Consider the following 21,852-nt stretch of genomic DNA (forward strand, 5'->3'; position numbering starts at 1 on the left):
TAACCCCGAGCCCCTTTGCGCCGCACTGACACGGCGCGGCATACCTTACTACCCTGGGGATGGGGAACACTAGTGTTTCCCATCACTCCCCCGGCGAGGCAGTGGGGGGGGGGATGACTCCGCGTTATGTCGTAGGGCCGCTCCCCCCGGACCGTCAAGTGGGGTCTGCCTCGATGTGTCAAGGGCCTGAGGGCTCTTCCTCATCCTGGTCGCCGGTTAGTGTCGGGATTCCTCAAGGCTCCGTACTGGGCCCCTAGCTGTTCTCTATTTTTATTAATGATCCAAAGCACTCACTTCGTCATTGCCATTATTTACTTTATACTGATGATTTTCAGAGCTATTTTCATTTCCCCCCACATGATTTTACCAGAACTGTCATGTTGATCAATAAGGACGTAGCTGCGGTTGAACGCTGAGTTAGGAGTAATCGGCTCAAGCTCAATGTAAGTAAAACAAAGGGCGTACTCTTGGGCAGCGCAAGATTCGTGAATGCTATCTCTCTTTTGAGCATAAAGCTTTATCTCAATATGCTATTGAACTGTTGTTCAATAGAACAAACGGATTCCGTTTGTAACCTGGGACTCCAAATGACAAGCAGTCTGAACTGGAGCGATCAAGTTTGTGATATATCATGTTGGGGAACGGGGTACTTTGAAGACTCAAGTGCTGCAGGGGCGGTTTTTTGGTAACCCTAAGAGTGCGGCTAATTACGTCGTTCGCCTTCCCGCTTTTCAACTACTGCACTGGGGTGCTCACCGATCTCATAGGGCAACAGCAATTGAAGCTCAAATGTCTCATGAATGCATGCGTACGGTTCATTTACGATCTCCGTTGGAATAAACACGTGTCCCCGTGGTACAAAAAGCTGGGATGATTGTCAGCAGATGACCGAAGAATACTCAACTTGCTGCCTCATATTTTCGATAACCCTTTTCGATTCTCCTCCCTTTCTGGCACAAAACTTTCAACTTGCGCCTAGATCCCTCTCCTATCTTCGCTATCCTCTTTCTCTTTGGAACTTGGCTGTTCCGTCTTATCGCACCTTTACCTAATAGCATTTTGTCCTCCTCTTCTTTCAATGTATATACTCAAATAATCTTTTTTTTTATTATATTTGTTCTTTTTGTTTACATTAAATTGGATTTCTATTTTTACTTTTACTTTTATTTAGTTATATTTTTCTTTTGTTATCTTAATCTTTAGCATTGTATAACTGTTTAAATAACCTTGTTTTTGTAATATTCTTAAAGAGCTAAGCCCTAGAATATATTAGGTGTATGCAATAATTTCAAAGGATTTTAAGGTCAACTTACGGCTTTGCTGTGACAAAATGGTTACCAAATTGATAATTCAAAATATTTCCCATCCCTAGCCACTACTTTTTTTCATCTTTCTGGTAGTAGATGGATTCCACGTCAAAAGAAAAATACATTTTTAGAAGCTATCCACAAATCGACCCATTTTTTGATATCTTCATAATAATGGAAGCGCTGCTTTGTCAGGCCATAAGCCATCGATTAAAATAGGTGGTAATCCAAAAAAGCCATATCTGGAGAGTACGGCGGATGTGGTAGAACATCTCAGTTAAGCGCTTCCAATATTTTCTACACCGGTTTCGCAACATGAGGCCAAGCATTGTCGTGCTGGAAAATTACTTTGTCGTGTCTTTTCGCGTAATCTGGCCTTTTTTGCTTTAATGCTTGGCTCAATTGCATCAATTGTTTTTGGTAGCGTTCTTCAGTGACAATTTCGTTGAGTTGGAGCAGCTTATAATAACAGTACACCCAGCTGATTAAACCAAATACAGAGCATGAGCTTGGCGCCATAAATATTTGGCTTTGCCGTCGATGTTGATGGTTCGCCTGGCCTGCACCATATTTTTTGCGCTTCAGATTATTGTAATGTATCCGTTTTTCATCACCCAACACAATACGATACAAAAAACTTTTTCTTCTGTGCTTTGAAGCAACATTTTACAGGTCATTTTGCGCCTTTTGATGTCACTTGGCTTTAATTTGTACGGCACCCAATATCCTTGCTTTTGAATCATTCCAATAGCCTACAATCGTCTGGAAATAGTTGATTGATCAACATTTAATGATTTTACATGTTCTTCTTGTGTTTGACTCGGGTTTTGATCGAGGAAAGCTTCCAATTCCTCATCCTCAAACTTTTTTGTCTGGCCTGGACGTGTCTTGTCTTCCGTGTAATCACCTTTTTTATAGCGTCAAAACCACTACTCGCATGTTGAAATCAATGGAACATAATCACCATAAACTTCCGACAGCATTCGTTGACTTTCAGCAACACTTTTCTTTGAATAGAAGCAAAAAAGCAAAGCTTCGCGCAAATGCCGTTTTGTTGGCACAAATTTCAACATATTTAATGCTCAAAAAAACAATGTTGTTTACAATTCGGCACAGTGGCGCATACAGAAAACTAAAGCCACTTGATGGTGCTTTGACATAAAGTTAGCAACAATTTGGCCCGATGCGATATAGTACTAGTTACGTCATCTCTTGTAAATCCTTTAAAATTAATGCATACACTTAATAATAAATGCTCAGTCAGTCAGTCAGTCAGTCACTCCCTTTTCCCCTCCAATCCACTTTTTTCCCTAAAACTCACTAAATTCTGCACCCCTTCTTTTCCCCCCTCGCCCAACCTTCACCTCTTCCTCACATCCTACAAAGTTTATCTTCCTCTTTTTCAGTACACTCCCTTTCTTACCCCCTCTTCCATTCTGTATTTAGCTATTCTTGCCCATCTACTCTCTGCCCAACCCTTTTTTAAAAATTCCGGAATCTTTCTCCTTTCACATTCCTATACCATCTATTATACCTTGATCCAACAACTAATCTTTCCTTCCTCTGTTCTTCTTTGTTCTTTTTCTCTACTTCCCTAAAGTCAAATCTCCCTTTCTCTTTTCTCTCTTCTCTTCTCTATTTTTATCACTCCCCTACCCCTTTTTTCAAAAAATTATTTTCTTTCTTTTTTCCACTCCAAAAGCTTCGCGCCTTTCTTTATTCTTCCCCACATTTCCTTCCAACATTTTGCTAACTCACTTTTGCTAGCTTTTCCTCAATAGCTTTCCCCCATGCCTTTTTGCCCGCCCTTGTTCTCAATTTTTTTTCGTTGCAACTCTTCCCTGATCATGTATCACGGCGTTCTACAACATAGCCCCAACAACCTTAAGTACCTTTCTTGAACTTTTTTCACTTGCTCCCTTTCCCTCCGTTCTCTACCCCATATGCCATCACCGTCCACATCATAGGGTCGAACATTCATATACGTTTCTCCTAATCCCTCCTAAACTTTTTCTTCCACATAACCTACACTTGCACTATTGCTGCTATTCCTCTCTTTACTCTGTCTCTCATTTGTTCCCTTTGCCCCCCCCCCCATTTTTCTGAAATATATATCCCAAATACTTATATTTCCTAACTTCTTTCATCTCTCTTCTTTCCCATTTCCACTCAACCTTTTTTCTTATTCGGCTCGAAGAATGAGCCGAAACGTTTAATAATAAATTATGTATATCTGAAATCTTTACAGATTATTTACTTTTGCGCACCGTCTACTGCGCTTGACTCGTATTCGCCGCCTTTGTTACTATTATTACCTATTTCACGAGTCTTATTCCTTTAACTTCAATTTACGCAGGCTGAAACAATGCGTTATCATACTCACAACGGTTTCTTTAACTTTATACATTCTGTTTTTGGACCACATGCAAAATCGCTACTCAAAGATTGGATCAAATACAATAAGATCTATATCAAATGCACTTTAAGGGAAAAATTTTTAAGATTTTGCCAAACTCACAATATTGTACCTACACATTTACACAATATTTATAACTCCGAACCGGTCTTTCATCATCCGAAGATAAAGACGAAATTCCAACATAACATTGACATGTTTATAATGAAAACATTACGTCTCGAAATTAATGACACATGTAGGCTTACTAATTACTCTCGTCTGCGCATTTTCCGTCTCGCTCGTGGCATTTCGAATTGCTTGCCTTTCCAAACATACAATTCCTTCTTCCGTAAACAACATGTTTCTTTACAATCCTTTTATAACACTCAACATCAAAATATGAACAAAAAAATTTCCTGGTTATTAGAAAAACATAACAAATTCAAACACAGACAACTCCTGCCTATCCAATATTATTACAATATTCCTGATACACACAACTCGATTTCCTCTCCTTCCATCTCTGCCCACAGTTTCTCATTTTCACACACTCCCACCACGTCCGACCTTGACACTCTTTCAACAAATAAAATCAATTTAGATCCTCAGATTTTTTATAACAATTTACCGAGCCCTTCCCTCACCTCCATAAGAGATAAATGGCTATCCAATTTGTCTTCTACAGACATCCCCGAGGATATTCAGTGCTTCTTACAATTGGGGGACAATTTCTCTCTTCCTTGTAATAATTATAAAAATATTCTTTTTGAGTTCATCAAGAGCATTGAGAACAATATTAAAAAATTACCGGATTCCACACGCTCAGAAATCAGAAACCACTCCATTCCCATCATTAACAAATTAAAATCTTTTTCTAGCCATTCTGCTTCCAACTCCGAATTTTTCAAACTCATTTCCAAAACCAAAGAATTTCTTTCTAATAACCCCGATTTAATTCTTACTAGAGCAGATAAGGGCAACACTACTGTCGCCATGAATCGTCTTGACTATAAAAATAAAATGACTGCATTACTGTCAGACGAAGATACATACAAAAAAATTGCCAAAGATCCTATCCGACAAATAACAAGCAAGTCGAGGTTGCTTCTTGCGAGATGGAGAGATTCTGATTATATATCCAATGTAAAATACAGAACACTTTATTGTAGTGATGGGACACTCCCGAGAGCCTATGGGTTGCCAAAGCTGCATAAAGTCGGTAACCCTCTACGAATTATTATATCCTCCATTGACAGTCCACTGTATGATCTTGCTAGTTATTTGCACACGACAATATCCAAGAGCGTACCGGAGGCAAACAGCCACGTTAGTGACAGTTTTCAACTGGTGAATAAGCTTTCCGGTGCACAGCTTGATGATAACTTTATTCTTATTTCTCTCGATGTGGTATCCCTTTTTACTAATATACCAATCGAGTTAGCCATTAACAGTATCTCTAATAGATGGGAATATATCTCAAAAAATTGCAAGATTCCTAAAGCCGAATTTCTGAATGCCGTACGCTTCGTCTTAGAATCAACGTATTTTAAATTTGACGATATTACATACAAACAAAACTTTGGCACGCCCATGGGTTCTCCTTTGTCTCCTATCATCGCGGACCTGGTGCTGCAGGACCTTGAGACGGAGGTGCTAAGTGCATTGGATTTCCAAGTACCCTTCTTTCTTCGATATGTTGATGATATCGCCACGGCGGTTCCTCGAGACATGGTGAATTTTACATTAGATAAATTTAACTCATTCCACCCGAGATTACAATTCACCATTGAAATTGGAAACGAAAGGTTGAATTTTTTGGACACCACTATCATCCTGAACGAAAAAACTGTTGAGTTTGATTGGTATCACAAGCCAACTTTTTCGGGGCGATACCTTAATTTCCACTCTTGGCACCCTGTCTCACAGAAACGCGGCGTTGTCATATGTCTTGTCGACCGAGTTTTTCTTTTGTCCCACCCGAAATATCACAGGAAGAACTTGGAATTCACCGTCAGCATCCTTTTAGAAAATGACTATCCTCTTGACTTTATTTTTAAAATCATTCGAGAACGACTCAGATGCCTTTTCGTGGGGAGATCAAAAAAACAGTTACTTGACAATACATCTGAAGAATTAAAAAAAATCTCTTGGTTCACCGTTCCGTATGTTCCCTCAATTTCAGAAAGATTCATAAATATTTTTAGAAATTCCAATTCAAAAACCGCTTTTTATAGTTTAAATAAATTGAGTAGATTCATTAAGGTTCAAAAAGATACTCTTCCAATTTCTTCCTGTAAGGACGTTGTTTACAAGATCTCATGTCGTGATTGCGATGCGTCTTATGTCGGACAAACTGGCAGACAAGTTAAAACCCGCATTTCAGAACACCGTAACCATATTCGCAGAAACGTCTCTTCTCAGTCCGTTATCACTGACCACAGGATTGAGTGCGGTCATGATTTCGACTGGGATGGCGTTAAGGTTCTCGATCATGAGAAATCTTATCATAAGCGACTGATTTCTGAAATTTTATATATTAAACAACAATGTAACGGGCTCAATTTACAATCTGACACGGATTTCTTACACCACGCATATTTATCTATTGTCGACAGTTTATAGCTTGTTTTGCTATCTATTTATCCTCATCTGTATGTTTGTTTATCTCTCCGGATATCTGTTCGTACCGGCAGCACCAGTTCCCTTCTCATTTCAAGTTTGACCGTTGTACAGACAAGACGTTCTCGATTTGTCTCAATTTCAATTACTTATTTATTTACGCCTTTTGACATGTGGTTATTTGCGCTGACAAAATTCTTTTGTACATGGACAACTACTGACGTTGAGGTGAGTTTTTATTTTACAATTAATTTAAATTAGTACTCATTATAACTTTCCTGCCATAGTCCGAATCATGTTCCGATTTTCGAGCCTAACAACTCGTATAAGCGTTACATCTTCCGGATGAGGAAGCCCTTCACCTCAACCTCAGCTGCGCCTTCGAATTGTTACTGAAGATGGCTCGAATGAGCCGAAACGTTTAATAATAAATTATGTATATCTGAAATCTTTACAGATTATTTACTTTTGCGCACCGTCTACCGCGCTTGACTCGTATTCGCCGCCTTTGTTACTATTATTACTTTTTTCTTATCCTTCCTCCTTTTCCAAATCTTATTATTTTAGATTTTTCCCCATCACACCAACCCCTTTCCCTTCATATACTTTTCCAACTTTGCCATCATTGCCCTTATTCCTTCTTCATCCTCAGCCAATAATGCAATACTGTCAGCATTTGCTAACGTATAAATTTCTTCTCCCCCTCCCCCCCTCTTGCCCTTACTCCTCTCCATATTCCTTTTCTTATTTCATCTTCCAAATCAGCCGTCACTAAATTAAATAGCCCTGGACTTAGTGGGCACTCTTGTCTAACCCCCCTCCCTGTCCACAAAAACCTGGTTTACTTCTCCTTCTACCCTCACCCTTTCCTAGTCTTCCTCAGCACCTCTTCATACCTCTATACCATTCCCTTGCTAATTCCCCTCTCCCTTTTTGCCTTTTCCAGCACCCCTCTGTCTACAGAATTACACGCGGTTTTCAAGTCTACAAAAAAGGCCACAAATTTATCTCTCCTTACTTAGTTGCCTGTTCACCAGATAGTTAAGCACATATATATTATCCATTGTCCCCATTCTTTTCCTAAACGTTTAATTCTGTAATTTTATTTCTCTTTTCTACTTCCCTCAACCGCTACTTTTGTTGCATAGATTTTGTATAATGACGGCATCAACGTCATTCTCCTGTAGTCCTTCACCTTGTCCCCCTCCCCTATATTTTAATCTCCTCAACCTTCTCTCCACATCCTCTATCTTTTCCTCCCTCCCCTCCTGCTATTGTCTTTTCTCCCATTTTTTCTCTAACTCTCTTAATCTCTTCTCCATCCTTTCTCTCTCCTTCCTCCAATCCTCCTCCTTCTTTTTCATATTCTCCAGTTCTACCATTAATACTGTTATCTTATCATCCATCCTCTCCCATTTTCCTTTAAGCTCTTCCATCCATTTCTTTATCATTCCCATCATCCTTAACTTCTTTCCGTCCATTCCTGGCAATCTTGGCGTCTTTTTACCTTTTTTTAAACGCTTCCAGTTGTTCCTTCATCCTTGTTTGTTTCATCCCTTCTCCTCCTTCTTCTTCCACTTTTTTCTTCCTTTTCCACATGTCCAATACTCCTAGACTCCTTGAACATTTCTTCCCTTTTTTTATTCTTTTTTCATCCCCGTTCTCTTTTTCTCTGTCTTCCTACTTTACCTTTCCTTCTTCTTGCTTTTTTCCTACGTTTCTCGCTTCAAGTCTGCTCTCTATCTCGCCTTGTACTCTGCTCTTGCGTACGCGCCTTTTTCTTCTCGCCGTTACGCCTTGAGCGCCAAACTGCACTTTTTTCTGCTCCTGTATGCTTGCGTTTTTCTTTCCTTCCCCTTCTGCTTCCCACTTTTCCTCGCCCTCCTCGCACTCTCTACACTTCCTAATTTCTCACACTCTCTCTCAGCTCTCTCTCTCTCTCTCTCTCTCTCTCTCTCTCTCTCTCTCTCTCTCAAACACCTACACCATTCGCTCCCCGTTCACTCCACTCTATGTCACTTGCTCTACTTCCTCACTTACTCCTCCAACTCTCTCATTCCACTCATTCTCTGCCTCTTCCAATACACACCGATGAACGCACGCTACTATCCCTATTCGCTCCGAAAACGGAGGCCCAAACTCCCTATTATTGTTTGCTAAATTGGCTGTTTTGTGACCTTAGAATTCAATTGACCTAACCTTTAATATTCTCTCCTTTGTCTTCAAAAGTCTCAAAAAATACGACATTCCCGCTCTTAATTATTTTCCCTGTTTTTTTCTTATGAAGACAATAACTTTTTTTATTTTTCCAGTATCCCAAAAATATTTTTGTAACTTTATATCATACTTTTTCCAATCTTCTTTAGGTATATGTGTCATTGCTCTACATCCAAATACTTACAAATGTAGCAAGTCAAATTTTCTACTTGTTCACAATTCTTCAGGCGTCTTGTGTTGTAAACTTCTTGCGGGTGAACAATTGATTAAATACACTGCTATTGATCATGAATCTGCCCAAAAACTCGTTGCTAATTTTGCATCGGCTAGCATATACTTCGCTTTTTCTACGATTGTGCGACTGACTTTCCGCAAGTTTTGTTCCGGTGTTTGGGGTACTGTTGTTTGCTATCAAACACCCAAAGCTCGTATAAATTAATGAAAATTTTTGTTAATTAATTTACGGCCAAACATCAAGTTTGATGCGACATTGAGTTTGGTTTTTAACTAAATCCTTAAACTTCTTGAAACAGTCAAATGCCTGTGATTTCTTCTCCAAGAAATATATAAAATCTTGCTTAAATAGTCGTTGATTAATGTCATAAAATATCGGAAACCACCGTTTGAAATTATTTTTATCGGGCCGCACAAATTGGTGTGCACTAATTCAAGCAACTGTGTTGCTCTTATTCCGGATAAAACAAATGCTGTTGTTTTCTTTTGAGGCAAGTAACACATAACTTGTTTGTGGGATTCTCAAAATCTAATTCCGTGTTCATCTCTTATAGTAACCTCATGTTAGACCTACCAAGATTTTCTAATCGCCGATGTTCCGATCAAATTCGGAATTCTCTCTAGTTCAGCATGCATTATTATTTAGAATATATTGACTCGGAGCATTCCTGCCTGCTGCGTTACTTTACGAAAACATCACGCGCAAATACGCTTATGTTCGCGTGATCTGTTTCGAACGCCAATCAGCAGGTTCCGCCCGCCGCTGCCGGCCGCCGAAATCGAGGATCCTCGCTGCTCGCATTCCGGAGCGCGGTAGTCTAACGCTATTCGGCGAGTCGACTCTTGCTTGATTTCGATCAGTGTGAAAGTTCCTCTATCCATCGCATTTCATTACGCTTTACAAACGTATTTAATAAATACTGTACTTTTGTTCTCTCTCGCATTTCTGTGTATTCTTTTGCTTTCCTCTAATTAGCTAAAATTATCTCAAACTTCTCTTAACAGCCGATGCTATAATTTGCTTAAATTCTTTTAAAACTGACAACTATGTGACACAAGCTATTTGCAATTTAGACGATAGACATTGTCTACTCCTGATGTGGTTGCCCATAAATTACAATCACGATCCGTTATTTTCCAGATGTCAATTGTGAATGTCACTTTAAAATCCTTTGACGTTATTTTACTTTACAAATAATAAATTTAGAGAGAGAGAGGGACGTATAATACATCGGTGATATTTGTGTCCTCTAGTTCTTCTTTGTTTGCTACGTTAATCTGAATATCTCTTATGCCTTGAACTGCTAAACTTGCATTATTTGCAGTAATAACCTGTGATCCGTTACACTTTTGCAGCTTCGTGAACCATTTAGAGTGATTTGTCATGTAGACAGACGTTTCTGAGTCAATGTACCAATCATTTTTACGCATTAGGTGAAAAAAGCATTCTTCGGTTTTACCTGTTTTGTTGTTTTTTTTTTTTGAATTTTGGGTATTGAGGTGATATATGATCAAATTCATTGCATGTGTAACATTTTGGTTTGTTTTTTTTAAACTTACTTTCTATTTTAAAGAAAGCTCTTTTGTGCTCTAAATTTTTTACGCGAGGCATGTAAACTCTAATCTCTTGAAGTAATTTGGTTTTTATCACGCCCCCAGTGATGGGAGAGCATGAACTCTCAAGGGCCATGATTAAAGATCTATACTGCTTCGGTAAACCTGCAAGTAATAACATGATGACTACCTCATCTTCTCTTACGATTAAACCAACGTTATTTAGTTGACGTAAAGACTACTTAATTGACGTAATCTTTCATGGAACTACAGTTTTTCAATTGAATCGTTACCAGTTATCTTAATAGGCTAACTTTTTGTGTTAAATCAGACTTTTAGAAGGCAAATTAAAGTTTTTCCCATACGTCTTTAGCATTGTTGGCGTTTTGAATGTGGACATGATTGGGCTTACAAAAAAAATCAAATTGGCACGCACATTCTTCTATGGACCTTTATCCCTAGAACACATTTCCACAAGTTATCTAGTTCAAAAATACTTTGGACGGTAAGCTTCCATGTATTTTAATTTTGACGTCCCTGTAGTTTTTCTATTGCAGGGAAAACATTTACAATCAATTATGCCATAATTCTCGCGCTTTACATTAATCTTTGGACATTGTGGTTAGGTGATGTTACGTACTATTTATTGCATAAAGAAAAAATTAACCTTCTCTCAAGCGTCTTTCTGAAGCAAGACTGAAATAACCTGACGTTGCTTATCAAACCAAAGGTTGCTTGTGCAAACGTTATCCATTCTCTATTTATTTAAAATAAAAGAGGTACAACGCATCAGGTTAAAAAGTAGAAAAGTCAAATAAAGTCAAAAGAAAATATCCTGATTGAACACGGAACGATTGGATACCGTACAATTGGGAAACGTAATATTGGAAACCGCACAATTGGACACCACACGATAGGAAACCGAACTTAACCTAACCTTGCAACCGCCAATTTTCCGACCGTTGACTGAAACAACTGTATCTTAATAGTTAAGATAAACGATGTTGCAACAACCTCAACAAAAGCCAGAGATGACGGACTCGCAGCCGTCACAAATACCTGTGGTGACGGGCATTCCAGTGGAAGTGGACGTGGAACCGCAGTTGATAAATTTCCAGACTCTCCAGGATGTACATACAGAGCCTACGGCACCGAAGAAAGTTGTGAAAAACAAAGTCGTAATGGAGAAAGTCGATCAGACAGACAACATTCCAGCCAGCCAGCAACAACAACTCAAGTACCAAAAATTGTAAATAAAAGTGCAAGTTGTTAATTAATATTATATTCAATTATATAGTTCATAGCATAGCCCTACTTTACATTGATATATTGATTTTGCATTTTATCATATTCTAAAGTCATATAATAATTATTCAGAGTCGACTCGTCCTAGACGAAGCACATTGTCGTAATAATAGTAATTATTGATATTCTGAAATGATTAATTCTAGTTATTATTTATCGTTACTACACTATGGTAGTTTCGAGTTTTATTTTAGCTTTTAGACTGTGTTACAAGTCAGAAACGTCATAATTGTGTATTCGCTTGACTCAAGGAGTGACAATGGTGTCATATATAAGATCTTACGAATTTTGCCGTTGCAAATTCCGTTTAATTAGTTTTTTTGTTACTCACAGGCATGTTCTAAAACATTACTTTATTAATATTGATTCATTTAAAGTCATAATTGACAAAGTTATATATCACATATGACAGCCAGAATGTAACTTTTTATATTTTGATTTATTGACATTTTACCATCACGTTAATTAGTTTGGTAATCTTTGTCACAGTTCCACGTTATGTAATAATAATTAATTGTTTGATTTTTTTTATTTTGTGTTTTATTTCAATGATTGAAACTAAGTGATAGGGCGTTACACATATAAACTGATTTTATCAATAATTAACATTTGGCTATTATAAATATTATTTGGTCATCTTATTTCAAACTCAATGAAAACAAAACAATCATTTGTTTATTAATTTTATTTTATTTAACTAAAAAATTGAGATTTTACATATGTGAAGTGGCAGGGCGCTACATTCAGTCATTAGTTTGTAACAAACCGCTATTCGACGCCCCTCCCCCCCTGGACCGTCTAACCATCCGAGCCGTCCGGCAAAACCGCCGGACGGCAATTATCGGCGCATAGCGCTTAATAAAATAACCGACAACGGAGCGAACAAGCGATTGATCCCGAGCGCACGCGCTCTCGTTCCCGCGTCGTCCGCAGCCACGCTCTACGCGCGTAGCCCAAAAACGAAAGACCCAAGATCGAGTGGTGGGGATGCTGTCGCCGGACCTCTCCGCCCTAACACGTCGCACATTCCCTCGCCATGATTCTTGGATATATAAGACGACGTTTGCCGGCGAGCACCTTGTCCGCTTTTTGGCTAGTCCGCCGAATAGAAGCTTCTCCAGGATGCTACCGAGATCGAGCGCCTCGGTCTCTGCTAAGACATTTGGCTCGTAACCGACTCCGCTTCCGACTCCGCTTCCGACTCCGATTCCGCTTCCCGACTCGCTGCAACAGGCTCAAGTGAAACTTGAGCCCTGTCACGCCACTTGACAAAAAGCGATCCTCTCCGCCTCTCAAGACCGACGCTACCTCGCTTAAAGAGGTACGGTGCTCCGTGCCTCCATCAAGCGCACTTGGCGTGGAGTAGTGTCCTCCGGCGATCGCTGTAGCAGTCTTAATCGCCTCGCGACTGGCCGTGCGAATGCCGACACCGACCACACGGATCCGTATACGTGTACGCGCCCCGCCTTACCGCACCACGCGCCGCGTTTCGCGACAATTTCACGGCCACAATAACAAGACCGCCTGGTTTCCAGAAAAATAACGCAACGACGTTCCGCGAACCGTGTCTCGCGTAGCAAGTATTTGTGTATATAATCTTGTAAATAGTTTTCCGTATTCTCGTCCGCAAACTTTATTGTCACGTCCGTCCGCGCGTTCTAGTTATTAGTTTAAGTTCCGCAATTGGCTTTTGCCCAACCGCGTCTCTGTATTTTCCGTAATCACACCGCTGATATTATTGCGTACCACCGATTGTATGTGCACAATACATATGTTAGTCTCGCCGCGTTCTTTCTATTCTTAATTAACGTTTTTTATTTTACACCAACCAAAACGACGTCTAATTCCCTCAGGTGACCTTCCGCGCCCGTTCCTGCACCGCCAACCGTGCGCAAAGTATGGTCGTTACATGGCGCCCGAACAGGGACCGATCTCGACCGGAGGAAATTAGACCGCGCCAGAAATGCCACGGAGCTGGATTTACCGCCTTGGCCGCAAACTGTTAATCCGCTAGTAAAACCGACTCGAACTCGATACTGCTGGTACCGTCGAGCAACACCGCCACCGCTTAAGTGAATACTGCGTCCTGCACCCGGAGTACAGCTACGAAATCGACATGCCAACCCTACCCGAAACACGCATCGACCTTACCGACTCCGCTGCGACCAAAAAGAACCGCGCAAAACTAATTAACCAAATCAGGAAGTGGGGATGCCACTTTGACGGCAAGGACCCGATCTTGTTCCTCGAACGCGTGGAGAAACTAGGAGACGCGTATGGCTTCACGGGTTCACAGTTACTCCGCGGCCTCCCTGAGATGCTGCGCGGCGACGCCCTGTTGTGGTATCGCAACAACCGCTCCGCCTGGGTGGAGTGGGACGCGTTCACGGAAGACTTTCGCGCCTACTATTTACCGCACCGATACACTGCAAAGTTACGGTGTCATCCAGTCACGCATGCAAGAGGCCAAAGAACCGTACGGAAAATACGCCACGGACCTGCTGACCATGATGCGCCGCGCCGGGTGATACACAAAAGAGGAACAACTAGATCTCCTCTATGAGAACCTCCACCCGCGCTACAAGTTATACGTCCGGCGCAAACAAATACGCCGCACCGCCGAGCTCCTATGCGACGCCGAGGAGTTCGAAGCAATACAAGCGCAGACTCGCGAGCGTCAGCCTGTTCCCAAGCCGTCCGCAAGTAACGCCGCCGCCGCATACGAAAAGAGCGAGTGTTGCTGGCACAGCAAGCAGCGCGGGCACATTCGCTTTAACTGCCGCCGACCCGTAAAGAAATTCTGTTTGCAATGCGGCAAAGACGGTGTATTTACGCGGGATTGTCATCCGCCGCCGGGAAACGCGTCCGAGACCGGGAACACGACCGCCGGGCCCCGGTTCTCCGTATAAACTTCACCCCGCGGCCGCACATATGCCTCGCCATCGGAAACACCGAACTAATCGCTCTGTTGAACGCCGGTTCCAAGGCCTCCTTCATCAGCCCGGCCACCGCCGACCGCCTCGAGCGGCTGGGCTACGAGCGACCGAACGCGTATATCTCGCTAACGGAGCGAGCGAACCCATCAGCCGATATCTCATGCTTCCGATACAGTTGCCCGAACACGAATTTGAGCACGGATTCCAGGTCATGCCGGGGCTTGACGTCGACATGATATTCGGAGTCGACGTCATAGCACGCGCCCGCATGACAATTCCGCCGCCGCCGCTTTTGCAAAAAAGACCACCGACAACCGCGTCCGCGGTCCCGCATACCGACACAACAGCCGCCACTACCGGCCAGACCGCAAGCACCGGTCCCGACGAGGCCGGCTGTCTACGAGCATTCCTCGCAGAGAAATTGCCGCTCTTCGAGCGCGTACAGGGACCAACCGACCGTGTGCAGCACGAGATACGCGTGAAGGACAACCACACGCCAATTAAGCAAAAACACCCCGAAATCCGGCCGTGCAGGCGATAATTGACCGCAAGGTCGACGAAATGTTGCGCGACGGAATTATCGAGCGATCACAAAGCGCTTGGAGGTCGTACGTCGTCATCGTTAAGAAGAAGGACGGGAATCCGCGGTTCTGCATCGACTTCCGGCGCGTAAACAACGTCACGGAGCGCCATGCATACCCTCTGCCGCAAATACCGGCCACGCTAGATAAGCTAAGGGATGCGCAGTACCTGTCGACACTCGACCTAAAAAGCGGGTATTGGCAAGTACCCCTGACACCCGCGAGCCGCCCCATCACCGCGTTTACCGTACTGGGCCGGGAGTTGATGCAGTTCACCGTGATGCCGTTTGGTCTACATTCCGCGCCCGTTCCAGCACTTACTTGATACCGTGCTTGGTCCCGAGCTCGAGCCGCGCGTCCTTGTGTATCTGGACGACATTATCGTCGTCAGTCGCTCCTTCGACAAACACCTAGCCACGCTCCGCGAAGTCTTCCGCCGGCTTCGAAACGCGCGGTTGCGGGAAAAGAGAAAACCCAGAAAAATGCCGCTTCTGCACCGACCGCCTCAAATATCTCGGCCACGTCGTCGATCGGGAAGGTATTCGTACTGACCCCGAGAAGATGGCCGCGATTGTTAACTGGCCCGCACCGCAGACAACAAGTCCGCCAGTTCCTCGAGTTAGAGTCTTGGTATCGCCGTTTTATCCAGACTTTGCAACCGTCGCCGCACCTCACCGCGCTGACGCGGAAAAACGCGCGCTGGACGTGAGACAAGACCGAGCAAGATGCGTTCAAACACCTGAAACGCACGCTCACCACCGCACCGGTACTCGCCTGCCCGGATTTTGGCCGGACGTTCGTGCTGTAGACGGACGCAAGCGCAACCGTTTTGGGGGCGGTGCTAACGCAATACTTCCCCGAGGGCGAGCGTGTCATCGCCTACGTAAGTTGCACGCTCAACCCCGCCGAGCATAACTACAGCGCAACCGAGCTGGAATGTTTTGCCGTACTATGGGTTATCCGGCGCATGAGAGAATACTTAGAAGGATACCATTTCAAGATGATAACCGACCACCAGTCCTTGAAATGGCTGCAGACCCTGGAGCCGACCGGTCGCATAGGTCGCTGGGCGTTCGAGCTCAGGCAGTACAACTTTGAGGTCCAGTATCGCAAAGGGGCGCTCAACAAGGTCGCGGACGCGCTATCCCGCTGTAATACCGCATCACGAACGGCTTGCGCTGGCTGGAGACCGTGCGCAACACCTCCGCCGACGCCCTTGACTCCCGGATAGAGAAGAACCGCCTATACCATCACGTATTGCACGACCTGGATTTTGCCGAGACGCCCAGCGACGCTCAATGGAAGGAATGCGTTCCGTGAAAAAACCGCGCTGAAATCCACGCGAGGTACCACAACGCACCGACCGCGGGGCATCTCGGTATTGCGAAAACGATTTCGCGAATCGCACGCCAGTACTATTGGCCCGGCATGTTCCGGGAGATCGCGCGTTACGTCCAACAATGCCGGACGTGCCTTTCGCACAAGCCGGATCAGCGCAGACCAGCTAATCTACTGCACCCAACCGCGGTGACGCAACCGTGGCAGCACGTCACGATTGATCTGGTAGGTCCGCTGCCCCGTTTGAATAAGGGTAACACGTAGCTGCTCACGATGCAGAACCGATTCACAAAGTGGTTGGAAATGCGCGCGCTACGCCGCGCGACCGCGGCCAGCGTAATATCCGCATTAACTGAAGCCGTTGTCCTATGCCACGGCTGCCCCGAGGAAGTCTGGTCGGACAACGGTACACAACTCCGCTCGGCATCCTTGTCGTAAATGCTACAAGCGCTCAGAATCAAGCACCAATTAACGCCGACGTATGCCCCATACTGCAACCCGGTCAAGGGCACGACCCAAACAGTTAAGATCATAATTAGCCAATACGTCAATCGCGACCACCGGAAATGGGATAGTTGTCTCGCCGAGTTGCAGTTCGCTTATAACACCGCAACCCACGACGCGACGGGGCATACGCCGGCGTTCTTGAATCACGGCCGCGAGCTGCAACGACTCGAGGAACGAAAGCGTCACGGCAAACCACGCGCACCGCACGTGCTCCAACGCCGGTTACAAAACGCGTTCGAAATCGTTTGAATCCAACTCGCGCGCGCGTTTTAGCGCCAAGAACGATATTATAACCTGCGACGCCGCGAATGGCGACCGCAAGTAGGGGAGCGGGACTGGAAGCGCGACCACCCCCTATCCCGCTGCGCGGACGCATTCAATGCGAAACTCATAGGGCCAAAATTCATAGGGCCGTTATAAGTACGGCCAATAATCTTGCCAGTGATCGTGGAGTACGGGGGGAGGTGGTACCAACACGTACGCATCCAAGAATTGAAACCGTCTTCTCCCCCGGACGCCGCAGAAAAAGACAGCGAGTCCGACTCCAATGCTGAATAACTGTTACCGGCCGGAAGCAAGACCACGTACGACAACCGCAGCCGCCGAATTCCTGGAAGGCGTCAACAACAATGACAGAGAGGTGGCACGACGACTACCAAACACCGCACCACTGATTTCAGTACGAGCAATGGAGCCGTACGAGACAGTGGCCGCACATGCCAAAGCACCGCGTGCAGACATGGAGCCGTACGACCCCACACGCCGGGGATGAACGGGGAACCGCCGGCCGATAATCGCCGCGCCCACCGACTACCATGGCTTACCGGCGCACCACCCCCGGTGCCGCGAGCTATTGCGCCGCCACCCAGCGAGCCGCCGCAACCGACGCTGAACCCGAGCTGCGTCATGGGCCCGGCACCACCACCACCGATACCCGACGAAGTCGCCCCCGGCGTCATAATAGACGTACCGCATTTTGCCGTCAGGGTCGGCCGCAAGTACACGGCCAGAGTCGGGCATCGCCGATGACGGTTACTATTCGACCGCGCAGGCCGATTACGCTCCAGCTGCGAGTTGCCACCTCCGCAGCTAGACAAGAACACCGCCACCGACAAACAAGGGCAATAGGCCTCTCAATTCAGGCCTATCTAAATGGGGGGGGATGGTGTAACGAACCGCCTTCCGACCCCCCTAGACCGCCTAACCGTCCGAGCCGTTCGGCCGAACATCCGCCGGACGGCAATTATCGGCGCATAGGGCCAAATAAAATAACCGACAACGGAGCAAACAAGCGATCGCTCCCGCGCTTGCATCTTCGCGCGCACGAGCTCTCGTTCCCGCGCCGTCCGCAGCCACGCTCTAAGCGCGTGGCCCAAAAACGAAAGACCCAAGATCGAGTGGTGGGGATGCTGCCGCCGGACCGCTCCGCCGTAACACGTCGCACATCCCCTCACCAAGATCTCGGGTATATAAGACGACGTTCGCCGGAGGCGAGCACCTTGTCCGCTTCTGGCCGGTCCGCTGAATAGAAGCTTCTCCAGGTTGCTACCGAGATCGAGCGCCTCGGTCTCTGCTAAGACATTTAGCTCGCAACCGACTCCGCTTCCCGACTTGCCGCAACGGGCTCAAATGAAACTAGGGCCCTGTCAAGCCACTTGACAAAAAACGATCCTCTCCGCCTTCCAAGACCGACGTGTAAAAAGGTACGGTGCTCCGTGCCTCCACCAAGCGCACTTGGCATGGGGTTGTATCCTCCGGCGATCGATGTAGCGGTCTTAACCGCCTCGCGACGGGCCGCGGGAATACCGACACCGATCACACGGATCCGTGTACGTGTACGCGCCCCGCCTTACCGCACCACGCGCCGCGTCTTGCGACAGTTTCACGGCCACAATAACAAGGCCGCCTGGTTTCCAGGAAAATAACGCGACGATGTTCCGCGAACCGTGTCTCGCGCAGCAGGTGCTTGTGTATATAATCTTGTAAATAGCTTTCCGTATTCTCGTCTGCGAAGTTCATTGTCACGTCCGTCCGCGCGTTCTAGTTATTAGTTTAAGTTCCGCGATCGGCTTTCGCCCGACCGCGTCTCTGTATTTTCCGTAACCACATCGCTTATATTATTGCGTATCACCAATTGTATGTGCACGAGACGTATGTTAGTCTCGCCGCCTCCTTTCTATTCTTAATAAACGTTTTTTATTTTACACTAACCAAAACGACGTCTAATTCCTTCAAGCAACCTTTCGCGCTCGTTCCCGCACCGCCAACCGTCCGTGCGCAAAGTACGGTCGTTACAAGTTATAAGTGCATGTATATCGATAAAGTGTTCACAGTTGCACGTATAGTTTCTAAGTTACTTTAAGACATGTATGCGTGTATTATTTAGTGTGTGGATGTATTAATTAATATTAATTACTATTGTACAATGAATGTGAGAGACAAGAATCCACCAATATGCCTGTGAGACATCTATTTGCATTTTCAGTCAATTTTCTATACTATCTTTCTCTCTCAATCATGCATGGAACCTAGAAATTTGAGAATGTTCTGGGCCTTTGCATGGACTCACGTGACTAACAGCTGCCAGCATGGCAGTCACTGATTGGCTCCCCGGATTTCCTACATGAAGGAGTAGAGATAACTGGGGGCTTTGCGTTCGAGTGCGTAGCAACGAGCGTCATTCCGAATTCGGGTTTCAAAAGTACCAGTTTGGTTTCCATGAGCCTTTGAGCTATCGGGATGATGCAATATTGCATCACCCTGAAATATGTTGTGCGACTTAGCCGTATACGATAATTCTCGTGATAAAAGATTCGCGAGTGATTCTTTCGTTCCGGATTACGGGCCTTACGCGATTACTATTCGTGATTTAGATAATTAGCCTATGTAATTTGAACGTGATTCATTTCTTTTGATTTTCATTCCGTACCGCATTAATGACGATCAGCCAGCGCGGAGTTCCTTGTGTGGCACGCGATAGACTTTTCGAGAAGCAGCGTTGCCTTTCCGAGATGCTATGTTATAACGACCGTTTGGGCGCGTAGCGTGAATATCGCAAGAACGCGATATCGAGTGAATGTGTGTATGGACGGATGCGTGTGCGCGTTTACCTTTGTAAGACGGGATTGTAATTACGATTAACGGGTGTTCACAATAAATTATTATTATTAACTCAAACATTCTAAGTGCCCTTCATTTCGTATCCGCCGCGTATCACGTACAATATCAGCCTACCCATTCGATACTCGTTTGCGCGCGTTTTACAGAGCACATCCAACGACGTAATTGCAGCAGGGGATCCTGAAACTTTAAGACGTCACCGATCTGGCGAGGACAATCTTTCACGTGATAATCAGGTTCTGCAGGAAATTGCCGGACACCGCCTGACGACACTGTTGACGTGGCCGTTATCATCAAATAACGAGGTAAATCGGTTAATAGATATATTATATATATATATATATATATATACCATTGCCGCTTTTCCTTCCTTCCTGTTTACGGTGCAGACCATTCTATGACAGTTACCAAAGTCTTTGGGATAAGACATTTTCTCAGTAAATCACTCGGTCCGGCTACAACCTAACCTTGCAACCGCTGGAAATTGACCGTGCGTCACCCCAATTTATAATATTACAGACAGACCAGGGAGTATCAAGTGCAAAAGTCGCTGAATCAAATACGAGTACCACTGGAGGTACAGGCACCGGATCACCCAGGCAAACAAGGGCGACCGGGAAGCAGTGACGACGAGATCCCGTTGACACCAATCAGAGCGTCTACGCCCAGGGTAATTACAAAGCCGACGGAAAAATCCTCGGCACAGCGGCGACAGACGGTCAAGGACAGCGGACGATCGCCGAAGGACGCGTAGGCGATACGTAAAACTAAATGTTAAATTTTATTTTTTATTTCATATTTTATATTTCATTAATTTTTGACTCATGTTACTATATTATCGTCGATTAAGTTGGTAAACAGCCAACCTGTCACTTACAAGGGGAGGATCAGGTGAATCACCCTGGGATTTTGATCCCAATTTGTTTAATTATCCTGGAGACAAAAAAAGGTTTACGTCTCCCGGCGTTTGATCGAATAGGCCTTAGTTTCGAAATAATAAATTTGTGAAAATTGGCCATACCGCGGCGCACCATGTGAGACTTCCCGGGAACTGTTTTCCCAACCAGTAGAGTCGGCTTCATGCGTTAGGTGCTTGCTTCACAATCGTAAGATCCGGGTTTGCTCCCGGATGTGTGCAATATTTTTTTTATTTTTTTTTTAATAAATATATTTATTTATCTTGATGATATTGATATAGTATGCAAATTTCTAAAATAAAAAATTTAATTTAATATCACTTTCTAAACATTAATTTAAATTTAATTTGAAGGATATTTGAATTCAAGTAATAATATTTAAAATAATAAATAGGTAGTAATAATAATAATATATAAATTATTTGAAATGGATAACATAAAAGGCAACGTATCTAAATTTTCAAATTGTTTAAATTTAACACTGTTATTCTTCTTCTACGATTAATTATTTTAAAAACTAAAATTTTAAAATACTATTAATATTATTTCCAATTAAATTTTAAATTAAACAATTTGAAAATTTAGATACGTTGCCTTTATATGTTATCCATTTCAAATAACTTATATATTATTATTATTATTACCTATTTATTATTTCAAATATTATTACTTGAATTCAAATTAAATTTAAATTAATGTTTAGAAAGTGATATTAAATTAAATTTTCTATTTTAAAAATTTGCATACTAGATCAATATCATCAAGATAAATACACTTATTAAAGAAAAAAAAAAATATTGCACACATCCGGGAGCAAAC

General features: G+C 44.0%; 1 protein-coding gene across 1 annotated transcript; it reads left to right on the plus strand.

Moving 5' to 3' along the window:
- Nucleotides 1–3,599: 3,599 nt before the first annotated feature.
- LOC120358632 lies at nt 3,600–6,827 on the plus strand. Its single transcript, XM_039453391.1, has 2 exons — nt 3,600–6,552; nt 6,612–6,827. Exon 1 carries the CDS (start codon nt 3,673–3,675, stop codon nt 6,325–6,327), a length of 2,655 nt encoding a protein of 884 aa, XP_039309325.1. The 5' UTR covers nt 3,600–3,672; the 3' UTR covers nt 6,328–6,552; nt 6,612–6,827.
- The last annotated feature ends 15,025 nt before the right edge of the window (nt 6,828–21,852 follow it).

This window comes from Solenopsis invicta, chromosome 9 (genome assembly GCF_016802725.1).
Source record: "Solenopsis invicta isolate M01_SB chromosome 9, UNIL_Sinv_3.0, whole genome shotgun sequence".
Lineage (NCBI taxonomy): Eukaryota > Metazoa > Arthropoda > Insecta > Hymenoptera > Formicidae > Solenopsis > Solenopsis invicta.

Coding starts and splice junctions, on each gene's coding strand:
- LOC120358632 (XM_039453391.1), top strand. CDS start 3,673: ATGCGTTATCATACTCACAACGGTTTCTTTAACTTTATACATTCTGTT.